Source organism: Akanthomyces muscarius (genome assembly GCF_028009165.1).
Source record: "Akanthomyces muscarius strain Ve6 chromosome Unknown contig_16, whole genome shotgun sequence".
Classification (NCBI taxonomy): Eukaryota; Fungi; Ascomycota; class Sordariomycetes; order Hypocreales; family Cordycipitaceae; genus Akanthomyces; species Akanthomyces muscarius.
This window is the reverse complement of record NW_026611617.1, coordinates 1209425-1235234: the sequence shown is the minus strand read 5'-3', so window position 1 is coordinate 1235234 and position 25810 is coordinate 1209425. Positions and strand designations below refer to the sequence as shown.

General features: G+C 51.2%; 11 protein-coding genes across 11 annotated transcripts; 5 read left to right on the top strand and 6 right to left on the bottom strand.

Annotated features, from left to right (window-relative positions):
* On the top strand, positions 1 to 2607 carry LMH87_008464 (uncharacterized protein; the record flags this gene model as incomplete). The annotated part of the gene is made up of 5 exons (XM_056198697.1): positions 1 to 19; positions 424 to 456; positions 548 to 1425; positions 1481 to 2142; positions 2214 to 2607. The coding sequence occupies 5 exons, from the start codon at positions 1 to 3 to the stop codon at positions 2605 to 2607; spliced, it is 1986 nt and encodes a 661-aa protein (XP_056057565.1).
* A 201-nt stretch (positions 2608 to 2808) lies between these two features.
* LMH87_008463 (uncharacterized protein) lies at positions 2809 to 3648 on the bottom strand (the record flags this gene model as incomplete). The annotated part of the gene is made up of 2 exons (XM_056198685.1): positions 2809 to 3446; positions 3513 to 3648. The coding sequence occupies 2 exons, from the start codon at positions 3646 to 3648 to the stop codon at positions 2809 to 2811; spliced, it is 774 nt and encodes a 257-aa protein (XP_056057564.1).
* A 348-nt stretch (positions 3649 to 3996) lies between these two features.
* LMH87_008462 (uncharacterized protein) lies at positions 3997 to 4844 on the bottom strand (the record flags this gene model as incomplete). The annotated part of the gene is made up of 2 exons (XM_056198674.1): positions 3997 to 4030; positions 4105 to 4844. The coding sequence occupies 2 exons, from the start codon at positions 4842 to 4844 to the stop codon at positions 3997 to 3999; spliced, it is 774 nt and encodes a 257-aa protein (XP_056057563.1).
* A 1987-nt stretch (positions 4845 to 6831) lies between these two features.
* Positions 6832 to 7832, top strand: LMH87_008461 (uncharacterized protein; the record flags this gene model as incomplete). The annotated part of the gene is made up of 4 exons (XM_056198660.1): positions 6832 to 6948; positions 6997 to 7079; positions 7219 to 7395; positions 7466 to 7832. 4 exons carry the CDS (start codon positions 6832 to 6834, stop codon positions 7830 to 7832), a joined length of 744 nt encoding a protein of 247 aa, XP_056057562.1.
* A 95-nt stretch (positions 7833 to 7927) lies between these two features.
* LMH87_008460 (uncharacterized protein) lies at positions 7928 to 8965 on the top strand (the record flags this gene model as incomplete). Its single annotated transcript, XM_056198649.1, has 4 exons — positions 7928 to 7990; positions 8058 to 8126; positions 8194 to 8425; positions 8595 to 8965. 4 exons carry the CDS (start codon positions 7928 to 7930, stop codon positions 8963 to 8965), a joined length of 735 nt encoding a protein of 244 aa, XP_056057561.1.
* A 1178-nt stretch (positions 8966 to 10143) lies between these two features.
* Positions 10144 to 11979, bottom strand: LMH87_008459 (uncharacterized protein; the record flags this gene model as incomplete). The annotated part of the gene is made up of 3 exons (XM_056198637.1): positions 10144 to 10449; positions 10566 to 11554; positions 11694 to 11979. The coding sequence occupies 3 exons, from the start codon at positions 11977 to 11979 to the stop codon at positions 10144 to 10146; spliced, it is 1581 nt and encodes a 526-aa protein (XP_056057560.1).
* A 3283-nt stretch (positions 11980 to 15262) lies between these two features.
* On the top strand, positions 15263 to 19054 carry LMH87_008458 (uncharacterized protein; the record flags this gene model as incomplete). The annotated part of the gene is made up of 1 exon (XM_056198626.1): positions 15263 to 19054. The coding sequence occupies one exon, from the start codon at positions 15263 to 15265 to the stop codon at positions 19052 to 19054; it is 3792 nt and encodes a 1263-aa protein (XP_056057559.1).
* A 1174-nt stretch (positions 19055 to 20228) lies between these two features.
* LMH87_008457 (uncharacterized protein) lies at positions 20229 to 20594 on the top strand (the record flags this gene model as incomplete). Its single annotated transcript, XM_056198615.1, has 1 exon — positions 20229 to 20594. One exon carries the CDS (start codon positions 20229 to 20231, stop codon positions 20592 to 20594), a length of 366 nt encoding a protein of 121 aa, XP_056057558.1.
* Positions 20595 to 21748: 1154 nt separating this feature from the next.
* LMH87_008456 (uncharacterized protein) lies at positions 21749 to 22654 on the bottom strand (the record flags this gene model as incomplete). Its single annotated transcript, XM_056198603.1, has 1 exon — positions 21749 to 22654. The coding sequence occupies one exon, from the start codon at positions 22652 to 22654 to the stop codon at positions 21749 to 21751; it is 906 nt and encodes a 301-aa protein (XP_056057557.1).
* A 296-nt stretch (positions 22655 to 22950) lies between these two features.
* Positions 22951 to 23497, bottom strand: LMH87_008455 (uncharacterized protein; the record flags this gene model as incomplete). The annotated part of the gene is made up of 2 exons (XM_056198588.1): positions 22951 to 23366; positions 23416 to 23497. 2 exons carry the CDS (start codon positions 23495 to 23497, stop codon positions 22951 to 22953), a joined length of 498 nt encoding a protein of 165 aa, XP_056057556.1.
* A 905-nt stretch (positions 23498 to 24402) lies between these two features.
* On the bottom strand, positions 24403 to 25505 carry LMH87_008454 (uncharacterized protein; the record flags this gene model as incomplete). The annotated part of the gene is made up of 4 exons (XM_056198576.1): positions 24403 to 24570; positions 24640 to 24881; positions 24969 to 25174; positions 25243 to 25505. 4 exons carry the CDS (start codon positions 25503 to 25505, stop codon positions 24403 to 24405), a joined length of 879 nt encoding a protein of 292 aa, XP_056057555.1.
* Positions 25506 to 25810: the final 305 nt, after the last annotated feature.

The following is a 25810-nucleotide window of genomic DNA, read 5'->3' as shown; positions in this document are numbered from 1 at the left end:
ATGTTCCGCCAGGAGCGTAGTACGCCGGCGAGCTTGTGGTGGACCGGTCGAGAAGCCTTTCCTTTCTCCAGAAACACTGCCTAATTGAGAATTATAATAAAGACAAAGTAGAATAAAATGCCTCAATTAACACCTTTTTACTATATGAATGAAATAGTGTTTGCTTTCGCATGCGACCCGTGGCTAAAGCCTTTTGTCGGGCTGCTGTGGATAGTTCCTTGTCGGGTCATGTGACAAATAAATCGATTTCCATGACGCAGTGAGCAAACAGGCTGACACCGGATTTTCTGGCCAAACAACTTCGCTGCTCGATCCCCCACCACGGAGAACAATGGCTTGGATTACTCAAGTTTTCAACGACGAGGGGCGCTCGTGAAACGACATGCGATCTCAACAGCCCAGCAGCAACCAATGACGCGGCAGATCACGTCGTGTCTAACGTGCCGCCGTCGCAAGGTGCGCTGCGACCGGCGGACCCCGATTTGCTCTGTGTGCCAGAGAGGAAACCACGCTTGCACCTACCAATCGCCGAGTCTGACGAGGATAGTTCCGACCACCATATCCGGCGGTATGGTTGCGTGGGGCCAAGAGAATGCCTCGATTCTGCATCGTGGACCGTCCGAGACGAAGCATGGCTCGTCTGGCTCTGTTACCTCCACACCGGCGAGCTGCACCAGCCCTGCAGCCGGCATGAACACCTTGCCCGACAAGGCCAAGACTACCCAGCACAGGGGTACGCTCATCATGGAAAACGAGTGCTCCCGCTTCGTGCCGCCTTCGCATTGGGTATCCGCTGTGGAGCCGACCAGAGCGAATGATGTTGCGACCGTACGAGCCCAGTCCCTCTCGACAAACATGGACGAGGCCACGCGCGACGTTCTGATGAACCCCGAGCGTGTTGCGCAATGGCCAAAAAATGTCCGGCGATGTTGTGCCATTCCTGACCGGCCGCTGCCATACAATACACAGTCATCACGCCCATCACTAATTTACGCCTTGATGGGTTCCCGCCTCGACGAGGAGGACAAAGACATCACCACACAATACTACCCGCAGAGCGCGACTGAATGCCGCTTTCTTCTTGACGTCTTCACTTCCAACGTGGAGGCAGTCATTTCTCTTTTTCACAAGCCCACATTACGACGAGCATTCGACGCTCACTTGGCACAGCAGCAGCTATATGAACCAGCTACAGTAGCGCTTGGTCCAGATTCCGACAGAGAAAGCCACTTTGAGCCACTGCTGTTTAGCATTTTCTTTTCTGCTATATACAGCATGGAGGCCACACAAGTAGACGCCATGTTCGGTGCAAGCAAGACAGACATGCTGAAACGATTCGAAAGTGCTTTAGTGTTAGCCCTCGATAAGGAGTCTTTCATGTCTAGCCCAGCGATTGCCGTTCTTCAAGCCTTTGTGCTTTTCTTGGTATGCTCGTTATTTTGCGCAAGATTGCATGGGGCTAATAATTTGCGACACCCAGACATGCCGCTGTCGCGATGACGAGATGCAGCAAATATGGGCCCCCGTCGGATTGGCAGTACGCATGGCGCAGTCATTGGGTCTACACAAAGAACCAACGGAGTTCTCTCCTGGCACCATGGATGCGGTACAGGTCGAGATTCGCCGAAGACTGTGGTATCAAATCTTCTACCTCGATGTTCGGACGGCAGTCTCACAAGGTCTGCCGCCCATCATTACCACAGCGTCCTTTACCACGCGGCTACCATCCAATGCCGACGACAATGACATTATGCCGGGGCAACCTCCATTACCGAACCACTATGACCCGCGCAAGTTTACCGCCATGACAATTCAGCTCGTTAGGCTCCATGGAGTTACAAGCATGCAGAAGCTGCTGCACGAGCTACCCCGCGACACCCTTACGTCAGAGCCTGAACGAGGCCCCTCTCGAGCGACAAATGGCTTACTAGCGGCTGCAGAAGAACAGGACATGCGTCTGCTCATCGAGACAACGCTCGAGAAGAACCATATGCTCTACCTGCGCCACTGCGACTCGCGCTTCCCTCTGCATAGACTCATCTTGGATCTCTCCAACCACATCAAGTGGAAGTTTTGGATCTATTACTACTACAAGTTCCCCAAAGGCCAGCGCCACTCCCTGGCACCAGCCCAGAAATCATTGTATGCGAAGAGAGCTCCCAAGGGACACTGCTTGTCTCATGCGACAATCATTTACTGACCAAGCCTCAAAGGATCTTTTCGCAGTCGCTCAACTTGCTAGAATCTTATATTCACATGAAAAACGACCCGGGGCTAAACCCTTATCGCTGGATGATTGATGGCCATTCTGGCTTCCATGCGGCGTCGTATGTTATTTCCGTGCTCGAGGACACGCAAAGCATTGCAGATCTCGACCTGGAGCTTCTTGAGCGAGGCAAGCAGATGCTCCAGGGCATTTGCGATTTTAACGCGAACACGGAAAGCAAGGCTGGCTCTTTGCTCCATCACAAGGTCAAGAATCTTATGGCACGCACTCCCGCCGAAGTCGAAGCTGCGGGCGAGTCCGAGATGAACGCCGCATTCTTCAACGACATGAACATTTCCAACATTGACGACTGGGTGAATTATCTGAATGACACTATGTGACTACATAATTTTTTTTCGCAAGTGAGCTGTGGCAGAAACGGTGCTTCCGTTTGCTTTCTTTTCCCTGCTGGTACTTTTCTCAACTTGTTCTGCGCTATGAATCGAATGCAGCAAAGCTTTTGCGAAAAGAAAAAAAGCAGAGGCAAACCCAACAACCCAAAGCAAATAACAAAATAGATTCCACTCTGCTACAGTAAAGGTCTATGCTGACATGGCTCCAAGTCGACTCAGCGGCGCAGAGATAGGCAGCGTGTCCTTGGCGTCGTACACCAGCCTAGCGATGCGACCCTTTGTTTCGGCAAAACAATGCTGCCAGGCAAACATGTGCAGAGATGCACCCGCCGTCCCCACGTCGGCTGCCTCCTCGTGGGATGCAGACCAGGAATCGACCAGTCCCGGGAACGCGCGATCCATGTACCCGGCGACAGTCTTGTTGTCCGCTTCCACGCTGGCGGGCCCCTTGCAATCCTCCTTGCCGCTGCTGTCAAATGTGTAGTGCCTATGGTGGCCAAAGAAGGCGAGCGCTAGGCGGTCTGGGTCATGGGCGAGGAAGCTCTCGACGTGTGCCTCATTCTCGGCGCAGTCGCTGACCTGGTGCCGCTCGCTGGCATGCGCGACACGCATGTAATCGTTGTAGGACCCGTTAATGCTATTGCCCGTTACCACGACATATGGGCGTCCCTGGCCATGCTCGTCGAAAAGCCAGTCCTGGTCGACTTGCTCCATGGTCCAGCCGACTTGATGCCGGAGTGGACGACAGTGCACTGGCCGACCACTCTCGGTCCCGGCATCGGTGCTCTCAAGGCGAAACGTCACGAGGAAAAAGTTCGAGTGGTAGCCTGCATGCGCTGTTAGCAAAATGAATGCCCAATGCTTTGTCACAGGGGCGGGGGTGGAATGCTTACCGTTATCGCAGAAATGTCGGTCCACGTAGATGAGGGAGTAGCCGTCCCTTGCCCACAACTCTCGAATTGCAAGCCAGCCAACGTATGTCGAAACACAGCTCACGTTCTTTGAGGAAGTTTTGAATGTGTCTACCATCAAACTTGGGGTAGTGTCAGCGAGATTTATCCAGGTACTATCTTTTCAGATGCGACTAACCTTTCCATAGTGGGAGAGGCCGCCGAATACTTTGCCGTGCGGCATAACCAGGCGCAACTAAGCTCCGACATCCACGTCTGCAGTGCGGCAAACTCAAGGCTTACCCGCCGTGTCGCCTTGGAGTACTTGTAATCCGGTGTGGCCCGGTTCCACGCATCGGCCACCATGGCATCGCCGGCCCGAATGGCTTCTTCTGGGCACAGGCGCCCGCCCACGCCGGCAGCGAAGCGGCCGAACGTCTTGTACTTGGAGAGGGTGAAACAGAATACGAGGAATCGAGCGGCCATTTTAGCGTCGAGCGCGTCCCATGCGGTGCCGGGGTCTGCTCCTTCCAGCAGCGGCGACATGTACGACTTGGGAACGCTTTTTTCTGGCAAGCTCTCTATGTGCAGGTACTCTTCAAGGTGGACACTGAGAGGCGTTTCTGAGCCGGTGTCTGAAGTCCGAGATGAAGGCGTTGATTCAACATCCGAAGTCTCGGATGAGCATGATGTTTCCGAGAGGTTTTCCAAGCCCGTCCCCTCCAAACCCGAGACAGAGTCCGCTAGAGTCCCTGTTCTGTCTGATCGCGGGTCCTGTAGCGCGAAGGGTAGGCTTTTCTCAGACTCCTTCAACGGCTGCAGCTTGTATGCGTTGGTGAGTGCGGGTATGGCGCGCTGATAAAGAGCATCCACCCGTTGAGCCACGTCAGGCTCTTTCCACCCCAAGTTACTCAGGATCCCCGCTGGCGTGTCTTCTGTCGCGCCAATGCCCAATTTTGCTGGGTGGATGCGACGGATGGTCAAGTCAGCGAGAATGCCTTTAGCCCTTTCACGCACAAGGATGAGTCGCTGGATGTAGTCGTCCAGCCAGATAGCCTTGCTGCTCTCTGATGCCCATTTTCTATGTTGCCTCGTCAAGTCAAGCAGCATAGCGGCACGGACCTGGCATGAGGTATCTCCGACGTGGGCATCAAATGCGGCAAAGCCAACACTGTCTGCGTCGGGACTGCGGGAGAAGAGGAGATCACGATATAGGGACAGGGCGTCGATGGAGTCAGATGACGCCCTGACAATGTCTGTGTATACCAGGCCATAATTGTTGCGCAATCGCAAACCTTGGGATGCCGTTGTTGCTGGAAACAAAAACGAAGTCATCTTCTGGGTATGACCCGTGGGTGAATTGGCGTTATGTGTCACAAGATGAGTAGAGAGGCTTGACTGACGACTGTTGAGACCGAAAGCTGTATGCGTCCTACATGTCTCCTGTATTTATATTATTTAACTTATTTTCTGTCTTGGGTGGCATCCGCAGCTGCCAATTCTCCGATCATGCGAAAAGTCTGTTTTTGGGCGATTTATGCTTATTACCGACACAACATGGGCAACTGGCAAGCCGACACGAGCCGACCTGGTGGCGGATGCCGTAATGTCTCCAGCTGTACGGGGCACGGGGCTTACACTTTGGACCAGAGGATTCGTACCCGCAACAGCTGGAGAGAACGTTATGCGCCAACACCGTAGGCAAGAGGAATATCGTATAATGGTATGGGGCAAAGTCGCCTTGCGTAGCCCAGAATCTGAAAAGTCTTCGCAACTTCGGCCGACAAGCTGGGCTGTGTAGACATTTGATGCCGAGATTGATAAAATAAAAGTGGACCATCTGTCGTCTCCTAACTTTAGTCGACTTGGTAGTTTTCAGCTTGGCGAGATGCAGATCGCGTTAGAATTTTTTTTCAGCCGCACTACTCCGCAGTTACCAATTCGCCTGATGCCATTAGTCTCTGACAACTGGGGGCCCTTGGTGGTGGGTTGGGGTCGGTCCGTTAGCAGCTCGGAGCCGTTCGTCAATTGGCTTCTTTGGGTTAACTTGTCAGCAGTTCTGCGGAGGCCCTCGGATGAATGCGAACCAGATGATGCCGCCGAGATGCGGAAGCAACGTGTCAGAAGCAACGTATTGGAGGAAAGGGGTTGCCGAGGCTCAGGAGATCTAGGGCGTTTTTGGCTCGATGTTTCCTAGCGAAGCTTCCCAAACCTGTTCGACGACTGGTTAAGTCGGTAGACACTTGTACAACAAAAGCCAGCAAAGCGACTGCCGACGTAGGGTTAGGGTTGTGACGTCGGTCACGTTCACTTTGCCTGGGCGGATAAGACACTCTGTATCTTTTCTAGACTTGAGTTGTGTAAAGTGGTACGAATACCGTTCATAATAAAGCAAGTCTATGCTATGTGCGCTTCGAACCCGTTAGGTTTTTCGTTTGCAGTCGGTATTACTAGACACAATCAACGGCTGCTACCCGTGAATCGGAGCCACTGCGCCTTGGCACGCCACGCCGGCGTCGGGCGTTGAAGCCACCAAGCTGCAGATGCTAGGTAAGCCTACCTAGCGAAGTGGGTGGCTGAACGGCCAGAAGTTCTCAGCCGATCTTAGTGCCCATAGTGAGACATGGAGAGCCTCGATGTCTTGTTGTGTGTACGGTGGCGCGAATCATAGCCCTTGCCTAGGGAGCAACCTTCCATAATCGGCTAACGGCACGAAGAGGCTGATGAAGAAGAAGAGGCGGACGGTAAAATGACAGGGCGGCAAGGTGGGTGGCGATTGAGCTGAAGGGAGCATATCTTCCGGTAGATCAAAGGCTCGGGGATCATTAGTACTCAACGTACTCGGCGACTTCACGTGGCGTCTAGCTAGCGCCGCGCGTTGCCGTCCACGTCCTGTTCCCGAGTGAAGCGAAAAAACTTGACGTGAGGCTGAGGTGACCTACACAGCACAGGCCCGACAGTAACTTCCCTCCTGCCTATTACGAATGTGAAGCTAGCAGGGGAAGATCCAGTATTTGTGGAGATGGAAAAGAGTGCATAAAAAAAGCCGTAAGCTTAAACTTGGGGGTCCAAAAGGTTCCAGAATATGCACGTTGCCCTAGGGCTGACCGAGGCAGGGTCGCATCGCAGGCGACTACCAGATCCTGTCTCCGTATAGAAAGACGGAGAATAGGAAAAACAAAAAATTTCTCAATATATTCCATTTTCTGCGGTATGAGAAATCTGCAACTCTCTTTGTAAAAGAACAAGAACGCTCTGAACTGCAGAAGAGGAACAACATTGCCCAAGCTACCACACAAGTCTGTCATTGAGGTTTGACAATATGGATTCCATTAGCATGGATATTACTCCGATGTTGGCTCGAATGCCCTCCAACAGTGTTTTAGCTGTAGCTACAGCTCTTTTACTCGTCATCATTTCCATGCTGACGAACAAAAAGGCAAGTCTACAAACGAAGCCTAATTACTTGTAGCTAACCATAGATTAGACCCGAAAGCCTTTCACAGACACGGAGGGCCGAAAAGCTAAGATGTTAAAGAAAAACACGCGCTTTTTGCGATTCTCCCATGGGTACGTCACACCCCTGGGTGTCTGGCAGCGCAGCACCGAAAAGAAAGCAGAAAGGGATGATAGAACAGGAGAAAGAAGAGCAGAGAATCCAGACGGCGAGGAGAACGAGAAAGATACTTGGCTAACTAACAAAATTTAGACCTCAAGTCTCGTTGGCAGGCCGCGATGTTGCGGGTGACGATCCCTTTCTCGTTTGGAACGGCCCTCACCAAGAGCTGGTCATTACCCAGCCAGAACATCTCAAAGAATTCTGCCGCAAGGATGCCAAAGATCATACCAAGCCAAGCAACATGAATCTTGGGGACGGCTTCGGCCAGTATGCTCCCACCGCCCCTTCCTGTTTCTCCTCCAGTAGAACCAACCACTAACAGTGCACAATCTGATAGGCTCCTTGGCGGCGCGGTGGGCGTCCAAGCAGGTAAGAAATGGACCACCATGCGCGCGCACTTCGACCCCGAGTTCTCCCGCAATGCCAGCATGAGCATGGTGCCGCTGTACAATTGTGAGGCCATCCAGTGGCTCGCGGACCTGGCGAAACCATCTTCATCATCGGTCTCTTCAACGCCACCTGTAGCTGGGGGCTTTGTACGTAACATTGCCGAAGCGTGCCGTCTGCTGCCGTTTCGTCTTATTGGTCTGGTCACCTATGGCGAGACGTTTGATCATGAGGTACGACTGAAGCTGCAGGCTACTCATGGCGCAGTTCCGTTCTTCGCTGACAATAGCAGCTCTACCAGAAATTGGTGGACTTGAACGAAGTTCACGACAAGCTCATGTTGGATGCTTTCTTCGGGAAATGGAATGTCTCTAAGCTGTACAACATGCTGCCAACGGCATCGCGTCGCCGCATGCAGACGTTTCAGAACACTTGGGAGGCACTAAATGACAGCGTGATTGCTCGAGCAAATGCAGTAAGTAGTTGCTCCTCATGGAACTATGAAACAAGGCGAAGTGGATGTGTGCTGATTAGGGGCGTAGGAGGGGCTGCGCTGTCCGGCTGCAGTAATTCACAAAGGTGTCGAATCAGGGGACATGTCTAAACGCGAAGTGAGTCCCAAAGCGCTGAAAGTGTTCGGGAAAGTCGCATGTTCGCTAACCTTGGGAAAAAACACAGTTCTTGCAAACTGTGGATGAACTCCTTTTTACAAACATTGACGTCACTTCCACCGCCGTAGCGTCTCTTTTGCTCAACATTGCGGAAAACCCACGATTCCAGGAGACTTTGCGTCAAGAAATTGTAGAGATGAAGAGCGATCCTGCCTACGATGTGCAGCAGTACATTGCCAAGAGGGATGCTCTTCTCCACTACGCCGTTTTGGAGTCTCTTCGTATGCGCCCTGTGCTTTGTGAGTCTTTCTCTTTATATTCCTTGCCTTTTTCGCTGTTTGTTTTCCTCAATTGTTTGCTTGCTTGAAACGTTTTGCTCCCGATGGGAACGCTTGGAGGAAGAGCAGTATCTACCAACTTTGTCTTGCACTTCATCACCAACACCTCGCTAATGAGCGCACGGCATAGGGTTCTCACTGCCGGAGAAAACTGCCATCGACAAGGAGATCGGAGGCTACTTCGTCCCTTCTGGCAGCGCCGTCGTCATTGACTGGAAGCGGCTCAACACGGCGCCCTCGGTCTGGGGTGACGATAGCGAGGTATTCCGCCCAGAGCGGTTCGTCGGCATGTCGCCTACCTCCTATCGCCACGCCTTTCTTCGGTTCGGTTTCAGTCGCGAGAGGTGCCTGGGTAAGAATATTTCCGAGATCATCCTCAAGACGATCCTGATTGCCACCTTGGAGGGCTACAGCCTCAGGCCGAGCAAGCACAATGCTGTCAGAGAGGATCGCTTCACCGTGACACTGGATGATGAAGTCGAGTTTACCCCCATTAAATAAGGCTTGGACCGTAGAATAGTCATAAAATATTGATTGAAAATACAAAATTGCTGTTTGAAGTTTGAAGAAAACGTACCGCTCTCTACAGTGTGCTCAAGTTGGGAGCAATACCTACATCGTCGTTGAGAGTATGCATGGAATGAGCACTAAGCTCACTGGTGGTGGTGGCGAAGCTATTGGAGGTTGGGGTGGGGCAAAAAGCGGCAGAAAAATGATTCTCTGCTGCAGATGCTCTGCATATGCAAGGTACCCGCCTTTTCACTCAAATTAGTATATGCCTCTTTGTTACTCTGATCTGAAGTTGATCTGAGCAATAGACAATGAAAAAGATCACAATGAATTCACTTCCTTTGAGATACCTCACGTGCCCTGGCCAGTGCTTAGGAACAATTAACTCATATGCCTAGATCCTGCTCCTCGGAATAAGGTTGGTTTTTCGTGCAGCGTTCTGAGTCAAGCCAATAACACGACCCCTCAACCTTGTCCCCTTGCGGACATGGGCTAAGCAGCACACGTTGCATGGATCTAGGTCGTTGGAGGCCAAGTAGGAGTATCCACTCGTTGTTTGGCCGAGTCCATCATCTCTCGGTCGAGAACACGTAATACATATGCACGGTACTGAACCGCCTCTTCAGCCGCAATTGCAAGGCATCACTGCGAGTGTCCCAATTTAGCAACGAGGGTAATGCCCCAATTTGCCACTCATTATGTTACGAGTTGCCAGGTTGGGAAGAGAAAAGTTTATGCGGTCTGGAGTCGAGGCATATCGGCGGCGCATCAGATTACAGAGCCAGGGGTTTTTTTGTATTTACGGAATAAGCAACTGATCTCGCGGCCCATAATAACAAGTCTAGGGAGGTGAGCCCGTGTATAATAAAGCTCCACAACACGTTCTGATTTTGTTCGACCCGTTGTCATTTTTTTCTTGCCGGAACGTTTAGCTTTTGAAAATTGCACGAACAAGCCCGAAACTTCTATCGACAAACTACGCAATATTATGTGCCAGCTCCCCCTCTGTCTGCCGCTGCGGAGACGGTTCCATTTCAACGCCGGTGCCTTTATTGGCAGCATGTTGTGAAGATGCAGTAGCTCTAAAAGTGTAGAAGCCGACGATCAATATGTGCAGTGTTGATTAGCAGCCCCAATATGTCGCACCTGTAAGTGCAGACTACCCTACCCTACTTCAACTGCTCTCGAATGGCCTCCATCTCCTTCCTCCAAAGTTCCCAGTTGCGCTTCATAAAAATCATGAGAGCTCCGCTTAGTATACATATAAAAAAAGCGATGGTAAAGGTCCAACCATTGCCAATAGCTTGGATCAGCGGGTCGGCCACGATGGCGGCGACGCAGCCAAGCGTGTTGCGCACGAGATTGGTGACAGCCACGCCGGTGGTTGTGGAGCCGGGTACAAACTCGGTCATAACGGTCATGGTGACGCTGGAGATAAGCATGAAGCCAAAACCGAAGAAGAAGTTTGCGATGAGCTATAGTTTCTGGTCAATTTTCTCCTGCCGCTTTCTGTTGCATAAAGAAGGGGATCGACTTGATAGGCTTCGACAGCCATAAAGCCGGGCAACGGATGTTGGAATTAGATGCTTACCGGTACGACCCAGAATACATTCCCACGCGCCGTCCAACCGTACCAGAGCAGCGCGGCGGGGTACATGATTGCCGCCACCCAAAAGTTCTCACTTATGCGATCCTGTGGATGAAAGATGGGCTTCCCCGTTGCGACATCGACCCGGCCGGCCTTTCTCGCAGCCCGCTTCATACAGTGATCTGTCCAGCGTCCGCCGAGAATCGCGCCAGCGGCGCCTCCCACGGAGCTGGGAATGTAGGCGAGCCCAACAATCATGACAGACCACTCATACGGCGGTCGCGAGAAAACGCCTTGCACCGAAATGTTGAGCAGATAGTTGCTAGCGAAGGTGATGCTCGTATAGTAGACAACGATGAGGATCGGGACGTAGCGCAGCAGCCGAACCGATAGCATGGGACTGACAAGGACTTTGACGACGGATTTGGCCTTGTCAGCGGAACTGGTTACATGATCCTGCTGATGTTCGCTGTCGGCTGCCGCCACGGGCAGTTTGATGCCAACCTTGTACTTTGTCAACGTCTCGGGCAGCAGCACAAGCATGGCAGTCCAGACGACGAGGCCATATATGACGAGGAACCACTGGGTACTGCGCCAACCCCAGCGACTGTCAAGGGCGGCGCCGATGATGGGCGCTGTTAACGGTCCTAGCATGGGTCCCAAAGAGAATATGCCCATGGCGCGGCCACGGTCCTGCGGCTCCCACAGATCGGCGACGGTGCCTGCCCCGACGGCCTGCACCGAAGCGCACGCGCCGCCGGCCAGCAGCCGCATGGCTATAAACATGCCAATGTTCGAGCTAACGGCACAGAGGATGTTGAAGACAGCGAGCAGCAGAAATGTTACAAGGTAGACCATACGGCGGCCGTATGCCTCGGCCATACTGGACCACCACAGTGGGGTGATGGCGACGGCGAGCGCATAGAGGGCGATGGAGAGATTGACGACGGTGTGAGATGTGTCAAAGTATTCGGATATGGGCTTGAGAACAGCTATGAATAAGAAATTGGTAAATGGATTTTTTTTGGTCGGGATTCTCGTTTTGCTTGGAAGGGCAATCGGTTACTGGCTTTCGCTGCCGCTCGACACGACCCTGGCGCCAATATGAGATGAACGAAAATTTCGACTCACGAAGTATAATGTTGCTCCCTAGAGGTGCAGCAAGAGCAGCCATCGCAGCAAGTGTCGTCAGTGCCCATTTTGTCGAGCGGCCATATTTTGTGGCGTTGCGAATTGTGGGAATCACAACGAGCGAAGAGAGGCAGCCCTTCTGAAAGCCTGTGTGCACTTGTTGCTCTGATTTTTCCTGTGACCTTTGTTCTTCTGTGATGTCCTTGCTTGCACCTTCTGCGTCATGGCCACAACTGCCAAGCGCACTGTTAGGGCGCTTGGCCGTTTCGTCGCGCGACTGTGCCATGGCTCGGACAATTCAGGATCCAATTGAGACGGGTTTGGGACAAAGAGAAGGCCATTTAGCCACAAGGACACAAAAAAAGTACAGAGAATTGGCACTTAACTAGCCTAGCATGATTACATTAAGCAACTTGAATTTTCTGCTCACATTTCCTTTCTAGACTGGACAGGGGCCTCGGAATTCCATCATGTTGCATGTTATTGGACTTGTCGATATGGCCTATAAAGGTCTAGCCTCGTGCGAACCTTCGGCCGAAGTGCCTGTGGGGTCTCGTACGAAGCAATTACCTGATTAGCTGGCAACTGGCTGACAACGGACCTCGCCTTCCCGCCGCCCAACTAAGATGCTCTGACACCAGATTTGGCTTCCACCGGCTTGCTCCATTAAAGTGCATAAGAGTGGAACCAGTCTCGCTTTTCCTTTTTAGTAAAAAAAGCGAGCGGGACAGGTCCACTGCTTCCCGCCAAAAAGATGGATACTGGATCGTCGACGCCCCTGGCGAAGCTGACGAGAACGATCAGGTCTTGCTTCATGGTACATCGCCTTGATCGCCCAGTGAACGGAGCTGAAGACTGACCGGTGAAGGATTCGAACCTACGACTTTATCGGTGTAAACGATACGTGATAGCCACTACACTAACCAGCCATATGTCTTCTCTGTTGAGTAACAAGCGATTCACTTTCACTTATAACAGCTGCATTTGACGTCTAAACCGCGGCGTGGTAGACCATAGCGCTGGCCCCCAACAGGAAAACTACTGCTTTAAACTGCTACCAGAATTTCTATCGCTTTGAGCCAGCCTCTTTCACATAACATCATAGTTTGTGACGCTGCACGCACACCCAAGAGTCTGTTCTGCGACAACAGCCCATGGCAGAGCAACAAATGTGCCTTATGACAGAAAGACAAATTTGTATCGATTTAATAGCTCACAGGTCGATTGCATAGTAAAAAGGAGGTTTTCAAGGCAGTCAGGCGAGCAGCTCTCAGCCACGTAGCATTTCCCAAGTACGGGCGTTGCGGCTTGGTAATACTCAATGTTTTTGAACGTAACAACTCAGGTTTATCATGGTTTCTCGTCTTCCGCCATCATCAACCCCCCAATTCCTCTCCCTCGGCCTAACGGTGTTGACAACGAATCATGAGGGTAAGAAGGCTGCTTTGTGTGTGCTCATGAGTCTATGAGCGCCAGTTCTATGGCGCGTTTTAGTTTCCTTGGGCTCCGGATTCGAGCAGGAAGGAGTCCGCATCTGGTCAGCGGAATGAAGTGTACCCCACAGACAGATTATGAAAAAGGAAACACCGGTATTTGTTGCTATGTGAAAGCAAGAAAAATGATGGAAAGGACGAAGGATAGGAAAATAAAAAATAGCGAATGATAAAAATAGATAACAATTACAAGAGAGTGTGAGAATACGCAGCGGAATAAATGCATAAAAGGAGTAATGAGCCACTGCTTCTATTTAATTGACCGACGTCATCAAATACTTACTTGTATGTTATTAGAGATGACCGACGACGTGGCTCCTCATCCCGAGCTTCCCAAAACTCGTAAAGCCGTTCGTGAAGCCTGTTCCCCCTCGGTGTGGTTTGCAGTCACCCGCCATCACCACCGCCAAGCCTCGTGCTCAGCGATTCACATTGCCAATTTATTTTCATCATGCCAAAGACTTCAGCTTGTTGAAAATAGCGGTCAGGCGAGTTCTACGTGCTGAAATTTCAGATCCTACACTAGCATCTCCCATAGTTTACATCGTCGCCATGGAACGATTGTCATCGTGACCCGCCTCCAATGCTTGAAGCCGGGGGGGGGAGATCAATATTATATTGCTATGCCAGCATCCGTGCAGTCTGTCCTGGTGACAAGTTTAAGATGGCCGATACGGCCGTGTACAAGCTAGGCCTTGGCGCTCTTCCCCCGTCTGACTCGTGCGGGACACGCAGAACGTACGCGCGTCTTTAACTTTTCTGCTTTATTCGTCCTATTCCTTTCTTTAACCAGTAGCAGAACTGATGCGTCTGCGACTTTTGAAATTCCCAAAGCGAATGCAGTGCCATGGGCGGCCTGAGGCGCGAAATGTCGATTCACAACGCACTCCAAGACAGCCGCAATGTCCTTGTCTCAGTCTCTATGGAGAATTCCTCCATGACGGTCCCAAGGGCTGCAATTTATGTATCGTTGCCGACTTTTTGGGATTTTCGCTTCGCCAAGCCATCACAGACTACTACGACGACGGTAATCACCTCGAATCAGGCGACATTCTGAGACTGGGCGGCCGATTGATCGAAGCCTTGAAGCCGCTGCGCTCCTTCACGAGACTGGCTTCTTTGCCGATTGAGGTATGTCTCCCATTATTAAGCCACTAAAATCTTGGAAGATTTCCTCGTTCTCCCAAGACGCTTCTTGCCTGTGACCAGCACGCCTTGTACAGGGATAAAAATTCCGCGCCAGGTCTTGCTCAGTGCCCTCGTCTTGAGGCTCGCATGTTGTTGCCCTGTGTTCAAGTTCTGTCTCGCCTGACGCTAAAGTATCGCCTTGGGGTCATTGTGCCAGGCCGCTAAGAAATGAAGCTGAGACTCTGCCGTCGAGACCCTCGAAAAACATTTATGTCATTGGCCCCAAAAGATACCAGACCAGTTGCCACAGCCAGTGACTCGTCCAACGTCTTCCCACACCGTCAAACCACCCCCAGCAACTCATCCAAGAACGAAAAAAACAAGAAGTAGGACTGTTGCAGCCTGCCCACCCTCTGGTGGCAGTGACTGGCAGAGGGCCTGAACGGAGCCCTCTCATTGGCCAGAACCATGGATTGACCCACTTTTGTACGATGGCCACCACAGAGTTCTGGGTGGCTACAAACAAGTATTGTACAATAGACGAACAACACCACGAATTAACCTATTCTATCACCAACTATCGTATTAATACGTACCTATCTGTACCAACACTGATCAGTGGTTGAATAACCACAGACAGTTAGGAATCAGAGGACAGGGCTCAGCCGGATGGCGTATTGACCTGTGCCAATCAGAGAAGAACCGTTTGTTGAATCCTAAGCCACTCAGTCGCTGTGACAAACATTCATCTTATCGTCCACCCACGAGAAAACATCCCTCACGAAGAACCTTCTTGCCGAATTCTCAGCCACTTTGTCGCTGTGGTAGAAGGAGCTCTGAGTCCAGAGGAATCAGCCATCAAACAGAAAGAGCTCCCGTGAGCTAAAAACAACAACCTAGAAAAAGAAAACCCTGAACGCTTCTCCCCATCACATTCAAAAGTCTACAATGGAAGAAGCAGAAGCAGGCGCAGGCCCTTCCCTGGAGCCGGCAGGAGGTGTTGATCTCAGAGGTGCTGATCTCAGTCAACCAGCGCCGTCTGAAGTATCAGAAAGAACCGAAGATGACAACTATTCGATGACTGAAAGTGCTTGCCTCGCGGGGTATTTCAACCTCCGCAGATACGGGCAAATAATCAACGGAAGATGGTACGTCTGCCAACCAATCAACATTAAGCCGGCAAGATGTACAAGCCAAGAGATCGACAACGCGATCTTCTACATTATGAGAAGATACAATCCAGAGGACTCTGTTGAAGAACCTGAGGATATCTATGACTTCCTGCACGAGCAGTTTAGTCACTGGACGAAGGAAATGTACGAAAAAGCAAGCGCGGATATGCGCCACGACCTACGAACAATCGTGAGACGAAGAGGGATCTATGTTAAGATTGCCCGAGGAAAGAATATGGCAGAAGCCCTATGGGAAGCATTTAAGGACGAAGAAATGCCTCCCTGGGACCCAACCGACAAACGGGACACCCAGAATGTGAAGCAAAAGACAGACAAACCGAAGGTTCGGAACCTACCTGTGGGGGAAGACATCGTGGAAGAGATCCCTTCGGAAGAACAAAGTCTTCAGCCAGGAACAGGAAAAGAAAGAGCCGACATCCCAGCATTGAATAAAGGAATGACGACACCATTATCCGATCTCAACGACCAGAATACTTTTCCACAGAGTGCCCGAAAGCCGAAGACGCCTGGATGGCCCTCCCCTATTAATGATCCCAATTTTGGAAGTCATTACAGAGGCCAGCCACGAGGACTCCCCTACGGTGCACATCTCAGGAAGCATGATGCCACAAAACCCGAAATTCCTGCTGACGCAGAACTGGGGAAGCGGAGTCAGAATAACGGAAGCAGAGATGACGACGACGAAAGATACTATGGTCATGATCCCGGAAGGGAAGACTACAGGCGAGGAACCGATCAAAGAGGGCAACGACAATATCAACCGATAATTGATATCCCGAGAAAGGTGGCGGATCTCACAAAGATGTACACAGACGTTGAGAAGTACGGAGGGATGCCGGAAGAGTTCTTAATGAACAGTCTTCATCTTTTTGAAGATAAATGCAACCGCCTTGAGATACCACAGACAGCATTCATGAAGGCACTGCCAGCGATGCTAAAGGGTCAAGCATCGTTATTTTATGCCAGGAGTCTCGCCAACAGAGGGCTGGACTTTACCCAACTGGTTGGGAAACTCCATCGTCAATTCGAATCGCAGCCTCTGCAGCAGGAACGACAGATGGAATGGCGATCTTTATCCCTGAAGAAGATCATTACGCAAAACCCATCAAAGCCAATGATGGAAAACCTACAATGGCTTATCAATCGGATCCAAGAGCTGCACTCAGGTCTAGACATGGACCAAGAAAGAGGTGAAGAGGAAATGGCGGAAACACTCCTGGTCGCTGTTCGAGGCATCCCAGCTTGTGGCCGGGCCCTCCTCCGCCCAGCTGGAAGTTTTGGCAGCCTGTCAGCAGAGTTGTTGCAAGCTGTTGCTGTTTGGCAAGACGAACAGAACCAACGTGACGATACATTCTTCGTGGATCGTCAATTCCGAGGAGATGTCAAAGGAAACGGAAGCTGGCAAGGCAACGGAGGTTGGAAGGGAAGAAATTCCAATTCCAGAGGAGGTTATCGCGGGACCTCTGATGGCAATCAACGAGGTAACCACCAACAAGGACGACCAAAGAAATGCTATGTATGTGGCAAGATAGGCTGTTTCTCAACCCGCCACAGCGAGAAGGAACAAGCTGATGCAAAAGCTGCCTGGTTCAAAAACAAGCATCACAAACGACCTCCAACCGAGAAAGTCTTCCAGGCATTCCTGATGGAACTGGAAGGCACGGACAATGACATGGACATGATGGTCCAACAATTCTATAACCAGAATATTGAAGACTCTGACGACGAGTATCACGAAGAAGAAGCGGCGGAAGAAGAAGAAAGCCTCCGGAGATCGACCAGGAGAACACGGGGTCGCCCGCGAAAGCGCCTGATGGACGAGATATTCCTTCAGGAGCTATGGATGATGAATGCAGCGACCGGCGAGTCGTTGATGCCGGAAGTGTTCTTCATGGAAGCATGGATCGTCGACCAGGACACTGGCGAGAGCTTTATCTCTGCGAAAGAAAAGAACGACTTCCAACTGGCAGTTGACCTGCGGCAGCAGGGAATAATCACAACTCCAGGAGACCCATTTGAGGCGTCTGACCGAAAGGAAATTGATGATCTGCTCGCGCGAGAAGTCTTCGAGTTCATTCAATATGACGAAGAAAAACACCGAGGCATCCGGATCTTTGATCCCAGGATGGTCAGAGAGATCAAAGGGAAGGATACAGCTGTCCCATATGAGAAATCACGACTGGTTATCCGCGGCTTCAATGACGCAGGAAAGGAGACAATCCTGACAGCTAACCCAACAATCCAACGATCAAGCCAACGCCTTCTTATAGCTCTGGCACCTGTTCTCGCTGAGAGAGGTATCTTCATCTGGATCAGAGATATCAAACAAGCGTACACGCAGTCAACCACAGCGCTCAACAGAACGATTCTGGCGAAGGTTCCGAAGCATTTGAAATCCGCCTACCCTCCAGGAACGATCATGAGAGTGATTAAACCACTGTATGGAATACCAGAAGCTGGAACGCATTGGTGGGTGACATACAGCAAACACCATCGCGAGAAACTGGGAATGACGAACTCAACGTTTGATCCATGCCTTATGATATCGGAAGATGATAAATTTGGCATCGTGGGGATGCAAACAGACGATACAATCGGACTCAGTGACGAAAGATTCTTCATCCACGAACAGGAAGAATTGGAAAAGGCGGGTTTTGCAGCAAAACCAAAGGAGCGACTGACGATGGAAACTCCAATAACCTTCAATGGGTGCCGCCTGGAATTGGAAGAAGGAGGTGTGATCCATCTGATGCAAAAGTCACAAGCGAAGAAGATGAAGATCCCGACTTCAAAACAAGAATATATCGAGGAACGAGCGAGAGGCGCGTACATCGCCAGCATCTGCCAACCGGAAGCAGCCTTCGACCTGTCAGTCGCTGCCCAACAGCAAGAACCGACGGAGGATGACTTCAGAAAGTTGAGCAACCGGTTACAATGGCAGATTGATAACCAGAGACGAGGCCTCCATTATGTGCCATTTGACTTCGCTAAGGCGAAGCTCTTCGTCTTTGTTGACGGTTCCTTCGCAAACAATAAAGATTTAAGCTCCCAGCTGGGATATATAATCGTTTTCGGAACCGAAGAAGCAACAGACGATCAGAACAAGGTCACGATAAAGGGAAACATCATCACATGGGCCTCAATTAAATCGAAGAGAGTCACGAGAAGCGCCCTTGCTTCTGAACTGTACAGCATGGTGCAGGGAGCAGACATTGGATACGCAATCAACTCGACGATGGCAATGATCACGAAACAGCTCCGGACCCGAGAGATACCGATGATCCTGTGTACCGACTCCTTCTCCCTCTATGAGTGCCTCGTCAAATTGGGCACAACAAAAGAGAAGAGATTGATGATCGACATAATGGCTCTTCGACAGTCATACGAGAGACGCGAAGCACAAGAGATCCGATGGATCAACGGCGACGACAACCCGGCCGATGCGATGACGAAGACGACCCCGAACAAGGCGCTGAAAGGCCTCATCGATACGAATAAAATGACAATTCGGATGAAGGGCTGGGTGGAAAGGAAGAAAGAGGCATGACGAGGAGTTATAACAAGAGGCAGAGGCACTGGAGTGCCCTGATTGGTCAGAACAGACCGGAAGCCGGGAGAACAATAACCCGGTGTGTATGCTATCAAGCAGAATGTGTTTTTATTGTGTTTTTGGTGTTTTTGGCAGCCGGCGCGCTGCGAGAAAGAAAATACTGCCAGTGTTGCAGCCTGCCCACCCTCTGGTGGCAGTGACTGGCAGAGGGCCTGAACGGAGCCCTCTCATTGGCCAGAACCATGGATTGACCCACTTTTGTACGATGGCCACCACAGAGTTCTGGGTGGCTACAAACAAGTATTGTACAATAGACGAACAACACCACGAATTAACCTATTCTATCACCAACTATCGTATTAATACGTACCTATCTGTACCAACAAGGACAATACCCTGGTTTCCGACCATACTCCAATACATTACGGGAGAGTCCGGGAATGGGGGAAAACGACTCCCAGCCCTCGTTCTGCCATGACTTGACGTTTGAAGGCGAAGCCTTGATGGTTGAACAGGCTGAGCTCCAACCTTCTGCTACCATGGTCTTTCCCGCGGGCTGGCCTGCTGCGAGCGGTACCGGACGGTGCACATATTCCCAAAGACTACCAGTGTCCATCAGCTGTCTCTTCCAAGCAGTGGTCCGTGTAGAGAGGCCGTAATTGACATTGAGTGTCACTGTTAGTCTCCCAAGTCGACCCTCATCATTAAAGAGGGTTCATTTGAGGAGTCTATCGGCGTGGATATGTCGTCGAAGCTTCTCTGAGGTACTGGCTGCAGCTGTACGTTTAAAGCTCGCCGGCGGACAGATGGAGTCCCGAAGGGCGGAAGAGCCTGCGCCCCATCGATGCCGACCGACATATTTTTGCATATAACTGCTTAAAAGGCATAGAATTGGTAGTAAACGTGTTTTTGATGTGCTTGGTCAGGAACGCAGTGACCGTGACCTTGGGGAATACGTTCATCTTGCAAGCCAATCGACCCTGTCCTGTGCGACCCTGCACCCCCAGCACGCTTAGCCCCACCCGACGCTCCCGGTACCGTACGAGCGCTCGCCTCTCAGCTGGTAAAGAAACCACAAATTGTGTTCAAATATCGTCCTTCCAAGACTCTAGCAGTCATATGCATCATCATCCCCGCTGAGGACGACGAGCAAGTCCGGCGGCGACGCATCATGACATCCTCCCCTACGTGCGCTAGCTGCGCAAAGTCGCCCCCGGAGGTCAAGCTCAAGCACAGCGTCAGGTGCCCTACGATCAAGTACTGCGGCCGAGCCCCGAAGGGCCTGCAACAGGGCATCGCCACCCCGTTTACTCGCCTCGACAAGGGAACATGGCTCCTTAACCGTCCGCAAAAGGACGTATATGCCCTGCTTATCGACGCCTACCGCCTTCGTGTTGTAGACTTATACAACTTGAGGCGACGCCGAGAACGACAGTCTCTACGGTGGTGCCTCAAGCGGCCGTGGTGGCTTCCAACGCTTCCTTGCAAGTGTTGCGGCCCTTCCTGGCCTGTTACCACCGTGGTAGGATTCAAATAAAAAGAAGGAATGTGAAGACATGGGCATGAATATGGGGCAGTGGCATGATTTACGAGCTGCCGTGGAAAAAGGCGACATCATTAAGCACTATGGCGACTCACAATTCCCTATGCAGCTTCGCATGTTAGCCGAGGCCGTCCATGGCAAGGCCCCAGAAGGCTCGAGCGGGTCAGCAATGAGAGGAAATTTGATGGCCATGGAGCAGGGTAATGGCGAGGGTCTTCGTTCGGAATTCATCGATATGTCCAAAGTATTTAGTCGGCAGTAAGTGCCCGAGTAGTTCGGAGAACTGTCCTGTGCTTCTATCGTCGAAGAGCAAGGGTTTATCAGCTTACAAAACTACATTTTGGCGAGCCGGATGCATCAATACCAGTGCGAGGATATATTCGTCACTTACTTGATACATTTTAAGGCTCAATGTGGAATCAACGTTTCTATCTGCTCGCGTGCCTCTTTTCACAGACTTTTTTCGAAGACCCTTTTCGCCGGCCCTAGCCAGGTAAATTCTAAACACCGGAATCATCTTGTACGATGTTGTTGCTTTGCTGGAAAGATGACCAAGCGGCACAGCCCCGGTCCAGCTCATCTTGGCGCACAATTGCAGGTATCTCGTCCGTGCGCTCAACGATTTGCAGCGCGAATCGTGTTTCCACGTGGTATCCAATGTGGCAATGCATAAGCCATACACCCGGATTATCTGTAACAAAACCAATTACAAGATATCCCGAGCTCGGGAGCAAGGCGGTGTCTCGTCTTGGGGGGTTCTCCGTCTTCAGAGGTGACACGCCAGGCAGAAACGGCCCAGCACCTTGGCCTAGCAAGAAGAAATCATGCCCATGCAGATGAATGGGTTGAGCAACGAAGAAAGGATTCTTAATGACCAAATAAAATGTCTGATGCGCGTTGGGTAGCTCTATGACCGAATCGTTCTTCTGAAAGTTAGTTTCATGACGCATCAATTTGCTCAGCGTTGGATCATTCCATTCAATCAGCATGGGGGCGTCCTTCAGCGTCCAGTACCAATATCCGTCTACTTTGTTGAAAACTGCAGTTTCGGAGACCTGTAGGTCTGGTTTTTTGGACGTCCTCTTTGATATGCGGTACAGCTTTCATGGTTTGGTCGCCGCATAGTTGAGAGTGCTCGCATGGTGATGTCAATGGCTCAGTCGAATTCTCATCATAGTGCACGATGGCTCGAATGTCATTGAACTTCCAGTTCGGATCACCGCAAAGTCCAAGGGGTATAGAGCGCATCCAAAACTGCCGTGCCTTCGCACCTTGACGACGTTACACCAAATACGCTCCATAATGTCTATCATTTCCCCTGCGATCATTTCCACCGCCAGCCTTTTCTGATAATTGAGTTTCATGGCAGAGATGGCATGAGCCCGAAAGAAGTCTGCAAGGCGCTCTACAGCCTTTTGAGAGTCGTCGGCTTTCTTTGGCTTTCTTCGGGTTGCGTTTAGATCCATGGACTGAACTGTCGCCAACGGATCAAACTCAAGATAGGGACCGCTTCCATCTCCTCTTTGAAAGCCGGATTCGGCAAAATCATAGTCGATTGCTGTGTTGTTGATAGCCCGTGTAGAATTGATTTGCTCCAACAGCTTCTCGACCTTGCCCGTCTTCCTGTATTCTACTAGCGCATCGCCTAGAATTGGCTCCCACTGTCTCGCGACTGCTTCAGATGGAAATAGAGCGGTGAATGTCTTGAAGTCCTTCTTCTCCGGGGTATCCTCCTCTTTTTTTGGCCCCAAAGGGTGGCCATCAAGGGGATGGTTGGTGGGAGTGTTGAGTTTCACGAGTTTCCTTACATGTGTCGGTTTGGAAATTGCTGGCCACGGCTTCTGCCACTGTCGGAGGACTCGAATTACGGCCGCTTTATCGCCCTCGGAGAGATGGACAAATGGAAACATCTTCTCCTCGTGCTCAAGTCTCACTATCAGATCTTTAATGTTGTTCTGCAGTTTCGCATGGACAAACGGAGGGATAATCTGGCAGGCAAAGACGTAGGCCATGGCGAAGAAATAGTCTGTCGGGTGCGGTCCCTGTTCATCCATTTCCTCGTCAATCTAATACATCATGTTCAACAAGATTAGCGTTTTAGCCAGTGCCGCATGCTTCAGGTCCAGCATGGTGATGTGAAGATGCCCGAAGCTGCGAGTTTTGTCGTCTTCCCGGAAGGACATTGATGTAATTGCAGCGAAGACGTTGCGTGCATCTCCGCTCCCCGCGAAGAGCATAGACACATTATATTTATTGCCTTTCGCATCAACGCCAAGCACCTCTGTGAAATATTCAACCTGGTCGTGACCGAACGGATAACATTCCGCAACGTTCGCGCTGGCAAGTAAAATTAGTGGGCGGCTGTCGCTAGACGCGGGCAAATTGACAGCCATGATTTGTATTGCGGAACATGATCAAGGATTTGCCTCCTGAAAACGGATTGGTCGGGCGCAGATGCGCATAAAGCCAGCATCGATTTGAGCGATTCAGATAGCTCAGCACCCAGATCTTGGTCGCCGACGGCGGATATGGCATCCTTGGCGGAGCTCACGTCACGTAGATGTAGGAAGCACTTGGCGAGTCGAGCGTTAAGTTTGTCTCTTTTAGCGCTGTTCTCCGTACCGGCAGGGCTGAGTTCCAATGCCTGTCTGATTTGGATGATGGAGCCTTGGTAGTCGCCCATCTCGTACTTCACAGCGGACAGGTTGGAGACAGGTGCGGGATCTTGCGGAGCTAGATGAGCCGCTAGCTGGTAGGCTTTTTCGGCTGGCCAAGGCGTCAGAGGCGTTCACTCTCGCAAATTGCAGTACTCTACCCTGGGCGAGTTGGCCTGCTTTGTAGAGTTCATTGCCAGAGACTCTGGCCTTCTCTGCTGTGTCAGCATCGGTGGCCGCCATCGTACTCTAGAATGTCTAGAAACAAGCTTAAACGAGGTTTATCGCAGATTTGTTTGAACCTCTTGCTCATTAGAAGGGCCGCCCTGAGACTTGTGTGCGTTGTGTGGGGCAATGTCCAGTTCCAGTAGGCGGTGAGCACCGATGGCTTCACGTCCAAGGCCCGACGCGTCGCGTCCTGCAGGGTCACATCCCAATCAGTGGTGCTTTATCCGCCAATGCCTCCATGAGAGCAATACTTACTGCTCCCAGATAGTGAGAGTGAGATCATTGACGCAGTAGTGTTGCAGGAGCTGACGCTGCTGTTACTTGTTTGGCAAAACACATTTTTAGCCCTCTTCTTGTCGCAGCACGAGAACCACGCGACCGAGCATTAATTGCACTTCTGACAGTGTTCAGGCTTGAGCGCGTATTCAAGTAGAGACACATGGACAAAGTACACGAAAATCTAAAGGTCCAAGGACGGTCAGTTCTTGTCTTGCTGAGCGCCTGATTTTCTTTCGGCCAAATTAGGGGCTAGAGAGCTACCCTATAGCGCGAGTGCCCGTGCAGCGAACCGTAACACCGCGTGGGAACTGCGAGAACGAGTAAGCACCATGCACGAGCGATGCAGAAAATCCAAGAAAAGGGTTACGTAATTACGATTTGCTGCACTTGTGGCCTGCCAACTTCCGCTGTGTCCGATGATTGCGGCGCCTGCTGCCATAGCGCTCATCCATCGACGACCCATCATTGCTGGCTCTCCCTCTTGATAGTTCTCGCCGGCGAGCAATCGATTGATTTTTTTTGCGACTAAATTCCGTTTTATATGCCGTCATTACAACAAAAAAAACACACACAGGATGCATCTCGTCTTTTGTTTCCTCGGCGTCACGGCGCAACTTGATTGCCAACACATTGAGTTATCCTCACTTGTTGGCAAAAGCCTTGAGTAGTTTGAAGCTAGCGAGCTCAGTGACAGCCCGTGGCGTAGCTGTGTTGCGAATTGGCTCGAGGAGAACAAAATCGTGAATGCAACCTTCTGCTTTGAGAGTTGCAGCATCGACACCGAGTTTCTGCAGGCGTTGACCAAATGCCTGGCCTTCCCCAATCAGTGGATCAGCGCCCGAGACAAAAATAGTGGTGGGCGGGAATTTGGCCAGCACCTCGTCCGGGGCAAATTCTAGCGGCGAAGCAAGGGCGCTGGAACGATCGGCCACAGTAGGAAGAAAGGCACCGATCATCCAGTCCATGGTCTTTTCCGTCAGGTAGGGGCCGTCCTTAAATTCCTGATATGTAGCAGACTTGGTGTGCGTATTGGTGACTGGATAAAACAGAACGAGCTGGCCAATCTGGGCCGGGAGACCCCGAGTTATTGCAAGTTGCGTCATGGCAATGGCCATATTTCCTAGATTTTGGTTAGCGACCAGTGCCTCTCTGGACGGCGTCCTAGGCTAGGAAGTGCGAAAAGGAGTGTGTCAGAGTGTGTCATTACCTCCAACACTGTCCCCGGCAAGGCCAAACTTATCAGTCTTGAGCTTATACTTGTCCCCATTCTTAACGACATGTTCCAGCACTCCATATGACTGCTCGAATTGGGTCGGGTATTGCGCTTCTGGGGCAGGGGTGTAGTATGGGAAGACCACCGCGGCGCCAGTCTTTCGGACAAAGTCCTCCATCAGGGTCCCATGAACAGATGGGCTATTGCATTCGATAGTCAGTCCAATGTTTAATTCAAGCAAAACAATTTGAATCTATTATATCCTCACCTCCCCAAGATCCATCCACCACCATGTGTATAGAAAATCATATTCAGGGTTCCTGTGGCCTGGGCCGGGCGGAAAATGACCGTTTCGACAGGTGCGCCATTGGCCTCGATGGAAACCCGCTCTTGCGATACATCTGGTGCGGGTTTGAAACCCTGGATGTCTTCGAGAACCTGTCTAGCATCCACGAACGATTTCTCGTACAGAGGTTGTCCTCCGGCGAGGGACTCGACAAACTTTTGGTTAGCAGGATCAAGGTACGCCATATTGAAGCACGCAGAGAAGGCTAGGGATAATAGAATGATGGACTTCTTCGAAAGTAAGCTGGAAGTGAAATAGGTAGAGAGAGTGTTTATCGAATACTGTAGCTGCCGTACGGTATTTATTACTTGATGACCTAGCAAGCGTTCCGAGCCCCGCGCAACGTGTGCAACGCTAGTTGAAGTATAACTACGTTTGCGGAGCTGATCGCTACCCGTGGGGCAGGGTTGCTTGCTGCTCGCTCAATTCGCTGTGTGTGGGTGCACTCATTCGACATTTAAAATCGACACTACACTCTCACCGGCAACAC